The 19,786-nt window shown below is 46.7% G+C and overlaps 1 protein-coding gene across 1 annotated transcript in view; it reads left to right on the top strand.

The window, feature by feature from the left end:
• The first annotated feature begins 434 nt into the window (after positions 1–434).
• FNDC3A (fibronectin type III domain containing 3A) overlaps positions 435–19,786 on the top strand; it is a 103,209-nt gene continuing 83,857 nt past the window's right edge. Inside the window, exons 1-2 of the mRNA XM_015414707.1 lie at positions 435–446; positions 4,948–5,023. Of these exons, the coding sequence (XP_015270193.1) occupies positions 435–446; positions 4,948–5,023 (88 nt within the window). The remainder of the gene's footprint in view (positions 447–4,947; positions 5,024–19,786) is intronic.

A 19,786-nucleotide genomic window follows, 5' to 3' on the forward strand; every position in this document is an offset into this window, starting at 1 on the left:
CTCGCCTTCTGTCGCCTGACATTAGGTGATCTAGAAGCAGATGTAGCCGCAGCTATTTGTTGGTCCAGTTGCTATAGTGACAATACATTCTGTACCTCAAGAAGCGCACTGTGCATTGGCTAATTTGGTAGGAAGCAAATGCTTGAGGCAGGCATCGCTGGCTGTAGTGGTAATTGATCGTACCTTCGGCATCCTGCCTCTAAATGCTGGATGGATGCGTGGCTGTGAGGAGGAATACCACGACATGCTATGAGCATCTGAGTTTAGATTTCGCTGCTAAATAGCAAGAGGTCAACTTTCTGCATATAAACGTGAAGATTGCCTCTGCGTCTGGTGAATGGAACGGGTTGGAACATACAGAGTGGGTGACAGCTGAGTCTTCCTCTTACCCTTTGTCACTGTGGTAGCACCAGTTGAATGAGAGACGTTCAAGGATGCGGGCGACGGTGAGTATAACGCTAGGTCTTTTGAAAGGGTTTCCTAGACGAAGCAAGTCACTCAACTTGATTGCATTCCATTCAGGAGCCAAGATTGGCTGGAAAATATAAATGAAATGAATGCATGAGTTTCGCGTATGTTTTGCTACGATTTATGTGTGTGTGTTTTTTAATGTGTGCATTTGGCATGTGAGGGAAAACTAATTGTGGCTACATTTCATTTATCAGAGAGAGAGCCGTTTAGGGTGCCAAATGAGCAGTTTTTAGCTGATCGTCTCGAGATTCTCAGGAGTTGAAGCTGTCAGCCACATCAGCAGTAGCTCGGGAAATTAATCTTCAAATTAATTTGAGCTGGCATACTTCGCCCAAATTGCTTCTTATGAACAGCAGGTCCCAATTATACGCTTGCAGCATTTTTAGACAAAGCTGTGCTCTAGGGTTGCAGAGTTCTGTCTCGGTAAGGCATCGTTCTTTTCCATTTGCGGATTTTTTATTGGCTGTTGCTCCCTTTTGTCCACTGACTGTAGTAAAGAAGAAATGGAGTTGTATGCTTAGATAAATATCGAAGTTGCAGTCTGTATGCACGCAGTGAAATAACCCGGGAGAAAATGCTATTTTTTTTAACAATCTTATGCAGAATTGGATTCCTTTAAAATGTGGATGTAAAGCTCAGAACGTATGCATTTGATAGCTCCCCGTTTCCCTTCGTAAACAATACCCTGAACACATATAAACACACATGAAGCTGCCTTATATTGAATCAAACCATTGGCCCATCAAGGTCAGTATTGTCTACTCAGACTGGCCGAGGCTCTCCGGGATCTCAGGATCTTTCACGTCACCTACTGTCTGATCCTTTTCAGTGGAGATGCCGGGGATTGAACCTGGGACCTTCTGCATCCCAAGCAGATACTTTTAAGTTTGTTCTCATTACAACACTGCAGTTGTTTTGATCTTTCCTTATTCTCCTGGTTTTTATCAGAGAAGTTTGGAGAGAGTATCTGGCATTATCCCTCATGCAATCCTATCTGAATGCAGTGAGTCTCATGACGAATCTATAGGACGTCGGGTGGTCAACATTGGCCCGAGTGCATTCATACATTTCAGTGTAAGAATCTGATACCAGAATTTGCTATGCCGAGACCACGTGTTGGGGGGGGGGGAAGGGTGACCTGCAAATATCCCCATTGATGAAACAGCCTCTCCAGCTGCAAACTTTAGGGGGCTTAACAACTCAGCTGTAAAATTAACGTAAAGCTATAGTTTGATCCAAGGGCAAGCAAGAACAATTTCAGACAGTTCGGAAAGCTCGAGAGCTCCGGCACCCGACTCGTGTCACTCTGCCTCCTCTGTAATGACCAAACAATCAGCTCTTTCCAGATAACCCCCGGCCTGGAAAAGGCTAGGCTGATTACTATGCAGCCTTCCCATCTTCCGGGGAGAATTGAGAGAGCACGCTCCCTTCATGACTCACAGGCATATGATGTTAAGTACGAAATTGCGGCGTTCGGTCTCTCGAATCCCTGCTCTTGGAATAGGGGTGGTTTCCTTCCAAGGCACTGATGTCTTAATACAAACTGACAGTTATACTTTGAGACGTGCTTTCTCCCTCCTTTCAGCTGAATGAGAACACAGTCGGTAGTTTTTGTCATGAACAAGAATGGGCGTCTTTTGGGATTTCTATCCCAATCATTTAATTATCTCTACCAGAATACGGGGTGGGGGGGATCTCTTCAGTGTACAGAGTGTGGGCATTCATTTTCTGAGGTAAAAATACTGTCACCGGGAGGTGAGGTTGCCACTTTTACAGTTGATTTCCTGACAACAGATGTCAGTTCCCCTGGAGAAAATGGCTGCTTTGGAGGGTGGACTCTGTGGCATTGAACCAAGCTGAGGTCCCGCCCCTCCCCAAACCACACCTTCTCCAGCCTCCACCCCCAAAATCTCCAGGTATTCCCCAACCTAGAGCTGGCAACCCTATTTTACCTACCTTTACTGTACTCATTTCCCCTACTTGTTCTTGAATTATAGTTCCTGTTGAGAGCCAGTTTGGTGTAGTGGTTAATCAGGGTGTCTGTTGTGGGGAGGGGAAGGGAAAAGGGGTATAAATCCAATCACCACCACCACCACCACCACCACCACCACCACCACCACCACCACCACCACCACCACCACCACCACCACCACCACCACCACCACCACCACCACCACCACCACCACCACCACCACCACCACCACCACCACCACCACCACCACCACCACCACCACCACCACCACCACCACCACCACCACCACCACCACCACCACCACCACCACCACCACCACCACCACCACCACCTAGTAGAGATGTTCATTCAGAATGTAGCTAATTCAAGCTGATGGTGCCCTGCTCATTAATCTTGGGAGGGGAATGAAAGATGAATGAAATGACCTCTTAGATCTAAACCAGCTAGGCCTAGGGTTCTCAGCTCTGAGCTGTGAAATTCCTAGAGATTTTGAGGGGTGGTGGTGGCTTGGGGAAGGGGGGTTGGGGAAGGGAGAGACCTCAGTGGGGTACAATGCTACAAATTCCACCTTCCAAAGTAGTCATTTTCTCCAGACGAATTGATCTCTTTTACCTGGAGACCAGTTGTAATCCCAGATCTCCAGCCACTCCCCTGGAGAATGGCAACCCTAGCTAGGCCAGATCCATCCGTTTTGCAGGGCTGACATTCCCACGCATCTCTGTGATGACATCACCCGGAGGTGACATCACTGCGCTGGGCACATTGCCGGAGGGGACACTCTAGCACTCAGCCTAAAAACCATAGAGTTTCTGGCTGAATGCTAGAGCACCCCCCGGCACAATGATGTCACTCCCGGGTGACGCGCCAGAAGATCCCGGAAAGGAAGCTCCGTCCCTCTGCCGGGGACCTGGCAACCCTACATACAGTCCACCCTTCAAAGCAGCCATTTTCTCCAGGGAGCTGGAGGTCATGTAAACAATGTTCCCTCTAAACTGTGGAGTCTTGTGAGCAAGAATTCTACTTTGTGAGCTACTGGCATTAAAGTTGCAAGCAAGCAATTTGGCTACTGCATAAATTAGTTTGCTCTGGAGCAATCCTTCCTGAGCTAAGATAAAAATGTGTGAGCCAGAGGCTAAAAAACTGTGAGCCAGCTCACACTAACTCGGCTTAGAGGGAACACTGGTTGTAAAAGTGGAAAATCTTCAGGGCCCCCATGGAGGCTGGCAACCATAATTTACACGCCTCGGGAAGAAGCAACTTATACAAATTCTGAAACAAAATGCACGAAGTTGCTGATCTACAAGGAAGTACCTACTCTGCAATTCAAGTGACTTGGTGTTTTTTGTTTTGCCAAGTCTTTGGGAGTAGAGTTGCCAACTCCGGGTTGGGGAAACTCCTGGAGATTTGGGGAGGGCACGGTTGGCGGAGAGGAAGGACCTTAGTGGGATATAATGCCACAGAGTCCACCTTCCAAAGGAGCTATTTTCTCTAGGGAGATTGATTTCTTTATAGAGATCAGTTGTCATTCTGGGAGGTTTTTCGGGCTCTACCTAGAGGTGGCCAACCTGATTTGGGACAGATGTGAATTTTAGCCACCACCAGGGAGGTAAAAGTCCAAGAAGGCAACTCTGTTTTGACTTGGATGTAGGCTTCCATAGCTTTGCCAACAGAACTGATAGGATTTTCCAAGTATCTTTCCCAAGTATCCTTTGCCAAACGACTTCCACTTCTGTTGGGACAGTTGCCTTCAAAGGGGGCCTTGATTTAAAGCCCTTGAAAGGAGGGGGCTGTCGCTCCCCTACTAAAGCTTTCCATAGTCATTTCTCTTGAAGGAATTCTGAAGAGCAGGCAGCCCAAGTGTGGGTAGAGTTAAAATATACAAAGGAAGTGGAGCACTGACTGTTTAGAGAAAAATCAGTAGGTTTATTAAAGAAGACCAAACTGTTATAGCACAGAGAGGAGGAAGAACCTTAAATGTTTAGCCTAACTGCTGAAGGAGGAACAACAACAGGAAGGAAGCTCTGCAGGAGCAGGAAGTCTGCAGAAGAGCCAATCAGGAGACAGGAAGGACACAACTGGAAACTGTGGCCAGTCCCTAATCTACCTATGCTAACTGTCCCCCTGTAGGGTGATCTTCAGGCCGTAGTTCTGTTAAGAGCTGTTCTTGAAAAAGAGCAGTTTCTGTCAAGAGCTCTCTCAGCCCCACCTACCTCACATGGTGTCTGTTGTGGGGAGGGGAAGGGAAAGGAGTTTGTAAGCCACTCTGAGACACCTTTGGGTAGTGAAGGGCGGGGTATAAATCCAATCTCCTCCTCCTCCTCCTCCTCCTCCTCCTCCTCCTCCTCTTCTTCTTCTGGATGCACTATAGACCTTGCATATTCCAACACCAAGGTTCTGGTGTGAAGTCTGAGAGAGACTGAGAGAGATCCTTTTTGTTAATTGAGAAGGGGAAAAAATCATGTTGAATATATGGTATCTAATTCTAAACTTTAATCATTTTGAAGGTTATTCTGGTCCAAGTGAATCCAGGAGAAGCGTTTACAATAAGAAGAGAAGATGGACAATTTCAGTGCATTACAGGTACAGTCTTTTTATCTTACAGATAAACATGAAATTTTTTTTAACCTTTTCATATACCAAGGTAATTTGAATGCATAATTAAGCAGTGGTGTTGTTGTCAGGAAAGAGGTTTGTACTATTCTCGTTTTTGAGAGCCAGTTTGGTGTAGTGGTTAGTAGCAGACTCTAATCTGGGAGAACCGGGTTTGATTCCCCACTCCTCCACATGCAGCTGCTGGTGTGACCTTGGGTCAGTCACAAGTCCTTTCAGAGCTGTTCTCTCACGAGCAGTTCTTCAGAGAGCTCTCTCAGCCCCACCTACCTCACAGGGTTTCTGTTGTGGGGAGAAAAGGGGAGAGGAGATGGTAAGCTGCTCTGAGACTCCCAAGTGAAGGGCAGGGTATAAATCCAATATCCTCCTCCTCATCATAATCTTCTTCAAAGCTTAGCCAGAGCATTGCATGAACCATCAGTCTTCAACACACACCCCTCCTTTATTCCCATGCCTGACAGGGAGAAAGGCATTTGAGTCTCTCTCATGCTTTTTGCACAGACACCAATGTTTCTTAAGCATGGGGGAAGTTTTGGAAGAGAAACACCCTTGCAGCCTCCGCAGATTTCATGTTTCCGCTAGGACAGAGCCAATTTCAGCCTCATGTGTGAAGAGGCTCTCATAGACACCTGTCAGTAGAGAAGAGTGACATGCCATTGTTCTGAAGGAGTGAGATGTATCTGAAGAAGTGAGCGGTGACTCACGAAAGCTTCTCCCCTGCCACAAATTTTGTTAGTCTTTCAGGTCCTGCTGGACTCTCACTCTTTCCTACTGCTAAAGGTAAAGGTAAAGGTTCCCTTGCTCGAAAGCCAGTCGAATCCGACTCTAGGGTTGCGGTGCTCATCTCCGTTTCAAAGCCGAAGAGCCAGCGCTGTCCGAAGACGTTTCCGTGGTCATGTGGCCGGCATGACTAAACACCAAGGCGCACGGAACGCTGTTACCTTCCCACCAAAGTGGTACCTATTTATCTACTTGCAATTTCTTGCTTTCGAACGGCTGGGTTGGCAGGAGCTGGAACTAGAGATGGGAGCTCACGCCGTCATGCAGCACGCTCGGGTCTTGAACTGCTGAACTACCGACCTTCCACAGCCTGCAGTTCAGCGTCTTAACCACTTGAGCCACCGCAGCTCCTTTCCTACTGCTACAGACTGGACTCTCGCTCTTTTCTGTTGCCACAGACAGAGTAACACGGCTACCCATCTTGATCTATCTGCGTTGCACATTTTAATCTACATGGCACATCTTTAGTGATGCAGTGCCTCCTTATCTACAGTGCATTCGTTAATTCCCGTTAAGCTAACTGTTGGTTATCTTGAACTCAACCTCCTTGTGAACGAGCACAGGAATACTTCCCATGACATTGTGGAATTGTTTGGTGACAGTTGTCCCATAATCCGTGTGGACTCAAAAACATTTGACGATCGAACCCTGGTAGTATGTGCGGCTATTTGACAGGGAAAACAAGCCGCCGGGGGAGGGGGGATTAAACATTTGGTAGTATGAGGCTGCGGTGGCTTAGAGGTTAAGACGCTGAACTGCAGACTAGAAGGTCTGTAGTTCAGCAGTCCGAGACCCAAGTGCCGCATGACAGAGGGACCACGGAAATGTCTTCGGACAGCGCTGGCTCTTCAACTTGGAAACAGAGATGAGCACCGCGCTCTAGAGTCAGATTCGACTGGCTTTCGAGCAAGGGAAACCTTGACCTTTTACTTTACTAGTATAACCTCTGCCTGTGTGAGTTCTGTGGGGCTGAATTTGGAATATAACTTGCAAGACAATGCAAGCTAATGGCTTTAGGTCAAAACTTTCCAATATACAAAACAATACAATGGGACTTGTATGACTCAAGGGTCCTGTTAGGGAAAAGATTTTCTGGATTTCTGGCCCGGATGCAGACCAGCGAGGGACCAGCCCCGTGGGCAAAAGGCACAGACAAAACCTTGTGCTAAAGCCTACTTTATTGGTTCTTCAACTAGACAACACAGAAAAAGGGGGGGGAAATGTTCTGTGCTCAGAGCAGATAACAATATAGCTTACATCTTTATCAGAGGTCTTTGGGCTGCCAGACGGAAAGGCCAAAGCAGCCTGGTCAGAAAGCCAGCCCCTTCCCACTAATTTTACCCCCTTTTATACTTTTTTATTACTATGCATTGCTAATGTGGGTGTCAATGAAGAATGATACGTGATACAGTAAGCAGACCCTCTCCCCTAAAAAGCCCCTCAAGCCATTACCGACCTTGGTTTATTGGGACATGTCAAGCATCCCTAGATAGTGCCGGAGACATGCCTGACCTTAATCCATGGAAGTTTAGTCTTGGGGATGGAACATGCTGTCACCAAGAATGAAAACAATCTCCAAGGCCCCACTTTGCCAGATGCCAGAGTTACAGCAAAGAAAGCAGAACAGCACTGCAGTGATCTCTGGGACAGGACCAAAGTCTATCCGAGCTAATGCATAGGCCACAGCAGCTTTAGAGAACATGATGAGGAAGACAGAAATTCTCAGGTCTCCACCTAAACCCAAATTTCTGCCACAGCTACCCAACATGGTGACCACGGGTGCCATGATGCCCACTGAGTCCTTTCCTGGTGCCTGCCAAGCATTTTTGGAAAGTTGGCGGGGCCAGATGGGGCTTTTGTCCAGCGGAGCTTCTGATTGGCCACTGGAGATCTGATTGACTGTGCAGATCTTTAAAAACGTTGCTTTGGCAGCTGCTCTGACCACAGCACAAGGATCTTCGCTCTGTGACTGAAGGTAAGCTGCGCATACCTAAGGAAATATTTTAAAACAGTATGTTCATTTCAAAAGGCATCCTGTTAAACAGAGCTTCTGCCTGAAATGTTGAAGAGTTAGTGTTATAGTTATACATGACCTCACTCTCTGACATTTTGTGGTTGCCTGAAGCACTTGTGGCGGCCATTTTGTGGTTGACCCCGCCTCCTGTCCCCATCACCTTGTATCCAAAGGTGCTCACAGGCTCAAGAAGGTTGGGGACTCCTGGTATAACTAAACACGCAGTTGTAATAGAACAGAAATTTGAACTGAAATAATAATAGTTATAGAACAGAAATAACAGAACAGATAATGTCTTTGAATTCAGTTAAGCAACTGGTTATTTCATAGATAAACTATACCCATCATAATATTTCAGAAATAAACAATATCATCTCTTATTCTAAAAATATAAAATCAAAACAGGGAAGGAGAATTCCTACTGAACAGGTCTATTGTTTGCTGCGCACTTTGATCATTTGGGCACAGGACTTAGTTGTCACCTTAGTAATAGCTGGACTTTCATCAGTCAGTAGTTTCTCAAGACATACCTTATCCATCAGCACTGCTAACCCATCCAAAAAAGGAAGGATTGTCTTATTGCCAGCATAGCAAAGGAAGTGGTGTCATCACACCAGTGATATCCAGGTGACGTTCTGATATTTGGGCAAAAACTATATGGTAAAACTAGCTTCTACCATAGAGTTTTTGCCCTAATACCAGAGCACTGCTTGGATGCGGCTGGTGTGATGACATCACTTCCTGTGTGATACCAAAAACAAAGCTTGGGTCTTTCTCTAGATAAGCCCCCCACCAGCCAGCCGATCAGCAGCTGGGGGATAGGGCCTGGCTGCGGGGAACCCCTGCCTCCACCAGGGGTCTGGCACCCCTACTACTGAGAGCCAGTTTGGTGTAGTGATTAAGTGCATAGACTCTAATCTGGGAGAACCGGGTTTGATTCCCCACTCCTCCACATGCAGCCAACTGGATGACCTTGGGCAAGCCATAGTTCTGGCACAGCTGTTCTTGAAAAAGAGCAGTTTCTGTCAGAGCTCTCTCAGCCCCACCCACCTCACAGGGTGTCTGTTGTGGGGAGGAGAAGGGAAAGGAGTTTGTAAGCTGCTCTGAGACTCCTTTCCTTTGGGTAGTGAAAGGCGGGGTATAAATCCAATCTCCTCCTCCTCCTCCTCCTCCTCCTTCTTCTCCCCTTTAGGGGTTGCTGTAAGTCGGCTGCAACCCAAAGACCAAAAAAAAGGCAGCATATTTGGGTTTTCGTTGAAAGGCATAAAGTTGTCTTATTTAATTTTTTGAAAGAAAGGAATTAACCTCTTCTTGGGGCACAATTTGGATTTAGGAGGAGGAGGGAGGAGAGGAGATTGGATTTACACCCCGCCCTTCACTACCCAAAGGTGTCTCAGAGCAGCTTACAAACTCCTTTCCCTTCCCCTCCCCACAACAGACACCCTGTGAGGTAGGTGGGGCTGAGAGAGCTCTGACACAAACTGCTCTTTTTCAATAACCGCCTCTTATCAGAACTACGGCTTACCCAAGGTCATCCAGCCAAGTGCAAGTGGAGGAGTGGGGGATCAAACCCGGTTCTCCCAGATTAGAGTCCGCGCACTTAACCACGACACCAAACTACACCACAATTTAGAGCTACAAAGTGTTGGCTTTGCCACTTGTTGTAGGTTTTGAATCAGTTGTAGGCTGTAGTCATGTGCGTCCCTTGAACAGGGATGGCATCCTAGATGAGAAGAACTGCAGGATTTGGGATGCGTGATGGGATCCCAGTGTCCATTCCACAAGAGAGAAATAGGAAAGCTCCAGCTGTGTCTCAAATCTGCTGATAGATCTTCCCTGCGGAAGTGGGGTGAGATCACAGGTAATCAATACAGTCCCTAAGCAGATTTATGCTTGGAAGGTCGGTAGTTCAGCAGTTCGAGACCCGAGTGCCGCAAGACGGAGTGTGCTCCCATCTCTGGTCCCAGCTCCTGCCAACCAAGCAGTTCAAAAGCAAGAAATTGCAAGTAGATAAATAGGTACCACTTCAGTGGGAAGGTAACAGCATTCCGTGCGCCTCGGCATCTATTCATGCTGGCCACACGACCACAGAAATGTCCTTGGACAACGCTGGCTCTTCGGCTTGGAAACGGAGATGAGCACCGCACCCCTAGAGTCGGATTCGGCTGGCTTTCGAGCAAGGGAAACCTTTACCTTTACCTAATTCCACTGAAGTCAACAGGGTTAGAAGGATATAACCAGGGCTTTTTTTGTAGAAAAAGTCCAGCGGGACCTCATTAGCATATTAGGCCTCACCCCCATGTTACCAGAAGTGTGCTCATCCAGCCACACCCACCTTTTGCTTCTTATTCTGTTTACCTTGTTTGTTGTCAAAACCCAGGGCTTTTTTGTAGCAGGAACTCCTTTGCATGTTAGGCCACACACCCCTAATGTAGCCCATCCTAATGGGTTTCTGCTGTTGGGTGTGGCCTATTATGCTAATGAGTTCCTGCTGGCCGTGGCCAACTTGGGAGCCAGCCGGAACTCCATTCCTGTGCGTTCCTGCCCAAAAATAGCCCTGGATATAACCCTTCTTAGGATGGCACCGAACGTACTGTACCTGAGCCAAGGGGAACTGGGTTTACATTCCTGATCTGCCATGTTGTTCATTGTATGGCCATGGCCAAGTCATTCTCTTTCAACCCCAACCCCACCCCTGTCTACTAGACCCAGCTCTCCGTACAGCAAAGGAAAAGCAGGACATAAATGTGACCAATTCAAACCAGGTCTCCCTTGCAATGTTTGTTGTTCTTTGCCATTGGGTTGCAGCTGACGTAGTGGCACCCCATAGGGTTTGCAAGATGAACAGAGGTCGTTTGCTGTTGCCTGTCTCTGCGTAGCAACCCCGGACTTCCGCGGCGGTCTCCCATCCAAGGGCTAACCAGGCCTGACCTTGCTTAGCTTTCAAAACTGGATGACATCAGGCTAGCCTGGGCTAATCCAGGTTAGGGCTCCACTGTTTCCTAAATTTATTTATTTTTCACATTTATATCCCACCTTCCCCAGAGGGCTCAGGGCGGCTAACAGAGGCAAGGTCGTTAGCCTTGCCATAGGTAAAAACATAGTAAAAACATAGTAAAAACATCCAACACTAAAACCACAGTACTCAATCCAATTACTAGGATCCTAATTCCAAGATGGTATCACCACAGTTCCAGTGTACGTGCCCAATGGCGACGGCTTATCAGATCTTCTACAGTTTCCAAGTTCTTCCTCGGGCCTCGTCGATGCATCCTTTAAGATACCTTGACGGTGGTGGTATAATGGGGCGGCGGCTCCTACTCAAAGGCCTGGCGGAAGAGCTCCGTCTTGCAGGCCCTGTGGAACTGCACGAGGTCCCACAGGGCCCGGATCTCCCCCGGGAGCTCGTTCCACCAGGTAGGAGCCGCCACTGAAAAAGCCCTGGCCCTGGTCACAGCTAATTTGGCGTCCTTGGGGCCTGGGCTGACCAACAAATTTTGGCCCCTCGACCGTAGTGCTCTTGGGGGAACATGTGGGGCAAGGCGGTCCCTCAGGTAGGCTGGACCCTGGCCATAAATTGTGTTCTTCTCCCCTTTACTTCTGCTAAGACACCCTCCCCCCCATCCCTGGGTCCTTCCCTTAGGTTCATAGATAGAACTCGGGGACAGATTTCACCCTTATGGACCAATCAGTGATCATTATCCCACTCTATGGCTGCGATCACACACACTACATAATCCACTTTCAATCCTCTTTCAGTGCAGTTTTGAATTGGATTTTGCCAGTTCACCCAGTAAAATCCAGTTGAAGGGCGCTTTCACACACACTAAATAACCCACTTTCAATCCACTTTCAGTGCAGTTTTGAATTGGATTTTGCCAGTTCACCCAGTAAAATCCAGTTGAAGGGCGCTTTCACACACACTAAATAACCCACTTTCAATCCACTTTCAGTGCAGTTTTGAATTGGATTTTGCCAGTTCACCCAGTAAAATCCAGTTGAAGGGCGCTTTCACACACACTAAATAACCCACTTTCAATCCACTTTCAGTGCAGTTTTGAATTGGATTTTGCCAGTTCACCCAGTAAAATCCAGTTGAAGGGCGCTTTCACACACACTAAATAACCCACTTTCAATCCACTTTCAGTGCAGTTTTGAATTGGATTTTGCCAGTTCACCCAGTAAAATCCAGTTGAAGGGCGCTTTCACACACACTAAATAACACACTTTCAATCCACGTTCGAAGGACTTTGCAGCTGGATTTTACTGTGTGAAATGACAGAATCTACTTGCAAACGGTCGCTGTTGTTGTTGTTCAGTCGCACAGTCGAGTCCGACTCTTCGTGACCCCATGGACCAGATCACGCCAGGCCCTCCGGTCTTCCACCGTCCTCTGAAGTTTGCTCAACCTCATGTTCGTTGCATCTATGACAGTCGCTGACGTGGATTGAAACGACATTATTTAGCATGTGTTTAACCCGTTTTATTATTTAGCATGTTTTATTGTTTAACCTGTTTTATTATTTAGCATGTTTAACCTGTTTTGTTTTTATCGCACTTTGGTGCCTTAATTGTTTTAATCTTGTATTTTATTGCACGGTTGTGCCTATGTAAGCCGCCCTGAGCCCGCTTGCGGGGAGGGCGGGGTATAAATGAAATGAAATAAATAAATAAATGCGTGAAAGCACCCTTGGAAAGTGCATTAAAAGGGGATTGAAAGTTGGTTATTCAGTGTGTGTGATCGCAGCCCAACTATACCAAGCACAGGATACTGTTGCATAATAAGGTGATGATATCATGGGTGTCCACAGAGAGGCAGGGGGGGCACTTCCCCCTCTCCACAATGACCAAAATTGGTGTTTCATGTAATGGTACATAGTGGATTGTAATGATAAAGATTGCTAACAGTCAGGTAACCTGAAGTTATAATTAATAGACCCCTTCCGAGAATGATTTCTGTGAACACCCTTGGATGATTTCATAGCTGTACACAGAGCTTGGTAGAGTAGTATAAACAGGGCTATTTTGGGGCAGGAACGCACAGGAATGGAGTTCCGGCTGGCTCCCAAGTTGGCCACACCCAGCAGGAACTCATTAGCATAATAGGCCACACCCAACAGCAGAAACCCATTAGGATTGGCTACGTTAGGGGTGTGTGGCCTAACATGCAAAGGAGTCCCTGCTACAAAAAAAGGCCCTGGGTTTGGACAACAAACAAGGTAAACAGAATAAGAAGCAAAAGGTGGGTGTGGCTGGATGACCACACTTCTGGTAACATGGGGGTGCGGCCTAATGTGCTAATGAGCTGTGCTGTCAGGGGTGTGGCCTAATATGCTAATGAGTTTCTGCTGTTGGGTGTGGCCTATTATGCTAATGAGTTCCTGTTGGGCTTTTTCTACAAAAAGAGGCCTGAGTATAAACAAAGAAACCCTGACCTGGATAGCCCAGGCTAGCCCGATCTCATCCGATCTCGGAAAGTAAGCAGGGTCAGCTGTGGTTGGGTGGGAGACCACAGAGGAAGCCCAGGGTTGCTACGCAGAGGCAGGCAAAGGCAAGCCACTTCTGAACGTCTCTTGCCTTGAAAACCCTGCAGGGTCGCCACCAGTTGGCTGTGACTTGAAGGTAAAAAAAAAAGGGGGGGAACAGGTCCTTGTTCCATGGAGTCGACTCTAAAATCCAATAAAGGGAGAGGCTGAAAAGGCACTTCGGTCAATGACAACAGGGGCGACCCTTTGTCATCTACAAAAGTGGTCACTTGCAGCGTGGAGAGCTTGTCTTTCTGGTGGTCATCCATGATCGACTTTTGATGTTGGCCCATTGCGATCCACTTCAACTTCAAGATGTTTCAGGCACTTTGCAGAGTTTAATTGTGATATATGTCTGTCTGTCTGTCCGTCCGTCCGTCCGTCCCTGCCTGCCTGCGTGCAACATCTTTAATATATATATTGGTAAGAAAGCTATCCTAGGTATGCATCAAGCACTGGTGATCTGTGGCTTATGAACGTGAAGGAAACATTTCGCACTCCCCTCAGGATGCTTATTTGTCGTTTTGTCAAACTGGGATAAAAGCAGCAGAAGAAAAATTCTTATGTGGCAGTTTTTCTCAGGAGGTGCTGCTGTTTTGTGAAGGTTTATTATGTGAGAGATGAGTAATTTCATGCATTAGAGTGATTCAGAAACCAGGCTTGGAATGAATGAGATCCGCTTGCAGGAATGAATGGTACCCATCATCCATTCAAGAATCCTCTGTAGTGCGATGAGTAAGATGACTCCTCCTGAACACACTTTCTAACAGGCACGAGTTGCCGTGCTATTCAATATTATTTGACATAAGAATAGCTGTGATATGTATGGATTCTGCCCTGAAAGGAAATGCCTGCATTCATAATCAAATGAGGAAAATATGCAAATTAGAATGCGTCAAATTCTTCCGTGTTTTAAAATTAGTTTTCGTTTCGGTCGCAGCTTCAGAGAGGGGAAGGGGGGGGAAAGAAAGCCATGCTCTTGTTCTGCCGTAAAACAATGGTTTCCAAATTGGGCAGATGGTACTTTGGGGGGGGGGGCATGAACATTTGCCAGTAGCAGCTGCCCTTTCCCCCTAAAAATAGCACAGAAGTGACGTATCTGAAGACTTCAGCATAGTTTTTCGAACTGCTTTTTCAAGTGGGCCTGTAGAAGGAATGAGGGGGAGGAAGGAGAGCCAGTAACTTCATGAAACATACAAAGGATTCGACAATCTAGAGGCAGGACACAGGGCCGGGCCACTCACTAGGCGAACTAGGCGTTTGCCTAGAGCGGGCTGGCCCTTAGGGGCGCCAAACTGCATCTGCCCCCCCGCCAAAAGCCCCTCTACCCAGCGTGGCCCATTCCTGCGACCTGCCAGCCAATGGGAGGCTCCACCGGCAAGAGCCGGGAAAGGCGCTGGGCGGTTGGGCGAGGCAGCAGCCGGGCAAAATGGGTCAGTCGGCAGAAATCCTCTGGCCGGTGGCAGCAGCAGCACCCGAGGGAGGGCGACAGCCCTTACCAGCACAGGGGGCGATGCACGGGGGAGGGGGCGGCGCATGGGGGGCGCCAGAAGGGATCCTTGCCTAGGGTGCAAAATAAGCTGGGGCCAGCCCTGGCAGGACATGAGCAATAGTTGACCTTAATCCATCTGCTAGGTAGTTGAAGGCGGAGAATGACCCTATTACAACTTCCTCTTCTTAGGTACGTGATGAGATTTTTTCCATAGGCTTTCTTCAGTGTCATGTCTCTACTCCCCTCTGCTTCCACTGGCCCCTGATTTTTGGCATGTGCATGTGTGTGTTTGAAGTGCTGTTAAGTCGCTTCTGACTTACAGCAACCTTATGAGTTGATGTCCTCCAAATCCTCCTATCAGTAACAGCCTTGCTCAGGCCTTGCAAATTGAGGTGCGAACTAAGAGGGTCAAGCTAACAACTATATTATATAAAAATACAAATGTTTATTAAGGTGTCAAGTAAAGGTAAAGGTTCCCTCGCTCGAAAGCCAGTCGAGTCCGACTCTCGGGTTGCGGTGCTCATCTCCGTTTCAAAGCCGAAGAGCCAGCGCTGTCCGAAGACGTTTCCGTGGTCATGTGGCCGGCACATAGCTAAAACATACTGCGGTTAAAAAAATAGTCTCAAACATAAAAGGCTTATACAACCAAGTTAGTTATTATACAAATACAGTTGATGGGTAAAACTTTCTGACCTAAGGACCATACGTGTTTTGGCCCCTTCGGGCCTTCCTCAGTAGTCAATATTTTTTATATTGCAATGACACACATCCAGAAATACACACATAAAAATTTTTATGTGTATGTATGTAAATATATATATATATATATATATATGTGTGTGTGTGTGTATGACCAGATGTTGTTTACATATGTGCTTTTGCAATTGCTACAAGTTTGTGTAATAGGCCATAGATGGTAGCCGTATCAATTCTTCAAATTATCACTACTTTTGATGGAAGAGACACACATCCTGATAAATGGAATCTTTGACACCAGAATAATTTGAAGAATTGATACGGCTACTTTCTATTTACAAACATTCCGTCAGACTTCTAAGGATGAATAAAAGGTAAAGGTTCCCTTGCTCAAAAGCCAGTCGAATCCGACTCTAGGGTTGCGGTGCTCATCTCCGTTTCAAGGCCAAAGAGCCAGCACTGTCCGAAGACGTTTCCGTGGTCCTGTGGCCGGCATGACTAAACACCAAGGCGCACGGAACACTGTTACCTTCCCACTGAAGTGGTACCTATTTATCTACTTGCAATTTCTTGCTTTCAAACTGCTAGGTTGGCAGGAATGAATACATGCCAACAAATACATCAATGCAAACAGTTCTATTTTGTGGTCCGTTTCTTTTCTTTTTTCCTTTTCCGTGTTACAGTTTTGCATAGCACCTCCTGCGGTTTCCACAACAGGACGGCTCAATGCTTCATCCAGGCAGATCCCGCATAGCTACAGCACAACATCCTTATTAAAATGTGCAGTTCTTTAGAAGCCTCCCCAACTGTTTTAGTGTTCTGCTCTTACTTACAGTGATTTATCCAGGTTTTAATATTCCATTGTTATTCGTTATAGAGACTCCCAGCTCGCTGCCGAATACTGTATTAAGATGCGACTTAATAAATAAGACATTGTTGAGTATTGATGATACAAAGACATAGTTATTATATCACAGTTGTAGTTTGTTGCTTACCAAACCTCCCAAGAGGTAGCTGGAGATTTCCTGGGATTACAACTAATCTCCAGGTGACAGCTATCGGTTCATCCAGAGAAAATGGCCACTTTGGAAGGTAGACTGTATGGCATTACCAGGGGTCATTTCCTGCAGGAGTGCACAGGAGCGGAGCTCCGGCAGTAAAGAGCCCATGGGGTGGGCACATGCAGCAAGCCTGCTCCCAGCAGCCCTCAGTCAAAGCAAGGAGCAGCCAAGTAAGTTGCAGAGCCCCCAAACCCAAAACAGTCCAGTGGCGTCTTTAAGACCAAGTTTTATTCAGGTACAAGCTCTCCCTCCTCTGCGAGGACAGATCTGCACGTCCCCCCCACCCAATAGCTAGCAATCCAAAACCGTCCAGTAGAGCCCGAGCGGTGGGCGTTGCCTTCTGACACACTTCCGGTGAGGTCAGGGGGTGTGGCACATGCAAATAAGTTATGCTAATGAGCTCCTGCACCTCTTTTTCTACGAAATGACCCCTGGGCATTACACCCCATGGATGTCCCTCCCATCGCTGTCAGCAAGGGAGTCCATTTGCCCACTGCTGGTGGTGCCGTGATAAAATTAGAACTTTTGGGGAGGAAATGTCACACCACATCAACAAAATTACAGATATCGAAGTTTCCGTGCAACTGGAAACCTTATTCTGAGACTACTGGCCTGAACATCTGGACACACATCACTATAAACCAATTATTGACACCACGCTTATTCCGTGCAACTGGAAACCTTATTCTGTGACTACTGGCCTGAACATCTGGACACACATCACTATAAACCAATTATTGACACCACGCTTATTCCGGCAAAAACAGTGATTGCCTCATGTTGGCAGGAAGCCAAACCTCCGTCCTTAAAGGTGTGGTTTCGCAAACGGTGGGATCAATACCATATGGATTATGTTACTAACAAAAAAAACCTAGACTTTCTCTCTCAGAATGAATTCATATCTCAAGAGTGGTACCAATTACAACAGTGGATATGGGGCTCAATTCTCCATCCTTTCACTTACTCTTTCCAAACTGTCTTCCTTATCTGATCGCCACGGCATATCTCATGCCGTCCATATATTTTTCTTTATATTAAGCACCGGAATATACGTATATTTAATTGGTAACATATCATAGTAAATTGGAAGCCTGTCTACATCTCTCTGTTACTTCCATAATAAGTAAGAACGTTCAGATCCAATGCCGATATTGAACTCTTTGCTAATTGAGACAGAAATCATTTTAAAGCATTTTTCTGCACTCAGTTGTACAATATAAAGTTATATTTCTGACTTCTATGCAGATCTGATGCAAACTGTACTGTTATTTATATATCGTTACCAAGTTTACGTTTACTGTTGTTGTATAAATGCATTTTCAATAAAAATTGAATGGGGGGGGGGGAGAAAGATGTCCCTCCCATCCCCAAACTTTGCCCTCCTCAGGTTCCACCCCCAAAATCTCCAGGTGTTTCCCAGACTGGAGCTGTCAACCTTATCCACTGCATGGGCTAGGAAGGGAGAAGATATTTAGTGGCTTTCTTTCAGGAGAAAGATCTTTAGAAAGGTTTTAATTTCAAGGTGTGTTTTTTTAAAAAAAAAATACGGCTTATGAACAGGTACTACTGAGACTATTAATGGTGAATGCTTTGCGAAATGAGCTTCTCATTAATTAGAGGAGCCAGTTTCATTCTTCCATCCAAAGAATGGTATCATTAAAATGAAATTAAGGACCGTATATTATAATGAAATCCTCTTCTTCATCTCCCAACATAAAACCTTTTCAAACTGTCTTTGTGTTCCGTTTTAGTAACTGGTTGCTAATGGGTTTTTTCCCCCTGTCATTTCAGACCGGTCCATTTTAGTAACTGGCTGCTAGTGAAATTTATTTAACTATTCATACAAACTCGTTTGCGTTGGGTTAGCAAAGCGTGGTTGAGCCGCTTTTGAGGGAAACGGCTTTCTTCTGTTTTCTACCCCTTCACCATGTTTCTGAATCGCTGTGGTCTGCTGTTTAAAATGTCCATAGAGCTTTCTACAATTAGGGTTGCCAGGTGTTACCTGGCCACCAGTGTGTGTGGGGGGTCCCAGTCCTTGTCCTCAAGGTCTCTATGATTTCTCCTTAGACGATCGACCATCCCCCCTGCAACGTGCCTGCACACGAAAGCTTATACCTTGAATAAAACTCTCTTAGTCTTAAAGGTGCCCCCGGACTCAAACTTTTTTCTGCTGCTTCAGACCAACACAGCTACCCACCTGAGTCTGACACTAGGAAATGTAACTGCAGATGAATTCCTCTCTGTACCCCCTTCCAAGCCTTTATCACTTGACTGTGTCAAATTACCCATCGCGTTTGCAAAGGCTAACAGAGTCTGCTTGTGCGTTATAGATGTTATTTCTGGCAATCCCTGGTAATAACCGTGGTTACCGATAGCTGAAAATAAAATATCCGAGCTTCTGCTGTTATGTAAAAGCAAGCGGAGAACAACTATTCTTGGCCTCAAGGATGATTGACTTGCAGAATCCGGTGCCGGATGAGTCGGTTCCGACGTCAGCGCAGCGTGCCTTTGTTTCAGCCGCGGTGGCCTTTAGATTTGATCTTGCCAGGGCTTGCGTCAGTGATGCTTATCGTTGTCTGTGTGATGTCAAAATGTGGGTGTTCGGCTAGAGAGGCAGAGGTAACCTAATGGGCTGCAGTAAATCCTGAACACTCTTTCCTCCTGGGAATAACAAAGACAGAGTGATTCATTGCAGCTGCATACATTCTAGAAGGGCTCGGGGGTCTAGCAGCAGCATCCGCAAAGGGCAACTCATAATCCTTGCTGTTTTCTTAACAAAGCCTCCCCCTCCAAGACAGAGTATTTTTTTAAAAAAAATGAAGGGGAATTCACTACCTGGCTAAAGTAATTCTTAGTAGTACAGTTACAGTATCTCGACATATTTAAAGCTTTCATATATACGATGCATGATGTATGAAATGTATGTATACAAATGGGGACCCACGATACTCACGATTCCCCACTTTCCCCTCCTTAGAGTTTGGGGCGGGGGGGGAGACTCACAGGGAGAATCCCCCCCATTGGAAAGGCCTCCTCCAGGGTAGTTGCTGACCTCCGCTGCTGGGCCGGGTCAGGGTGGCTCCTTCTGGGCTCAGCTGGGCTCCCAAGCTGCACGGCCACTGCCGCCGGGCCCAGCGAGGCTTCCCTGTCTGTGCTGCCACTGCT

This window comes from Gekko japonicus, unplaced genomic scaffold, assembly GCF_001447785.1.
Source record: "Gekko japonicus isolate JY-2015 unplaced genomic scaffold, Gekko_japonicus_V1.1 scaffold1311, whole genome shotgun sequence".
Classification (NCBI taxonomy): Eukaryota; Metazoa; Chordata; class Lepidosauria; order Squamata; family Gekkonidae; genus Gekko; species Gekko japonicus.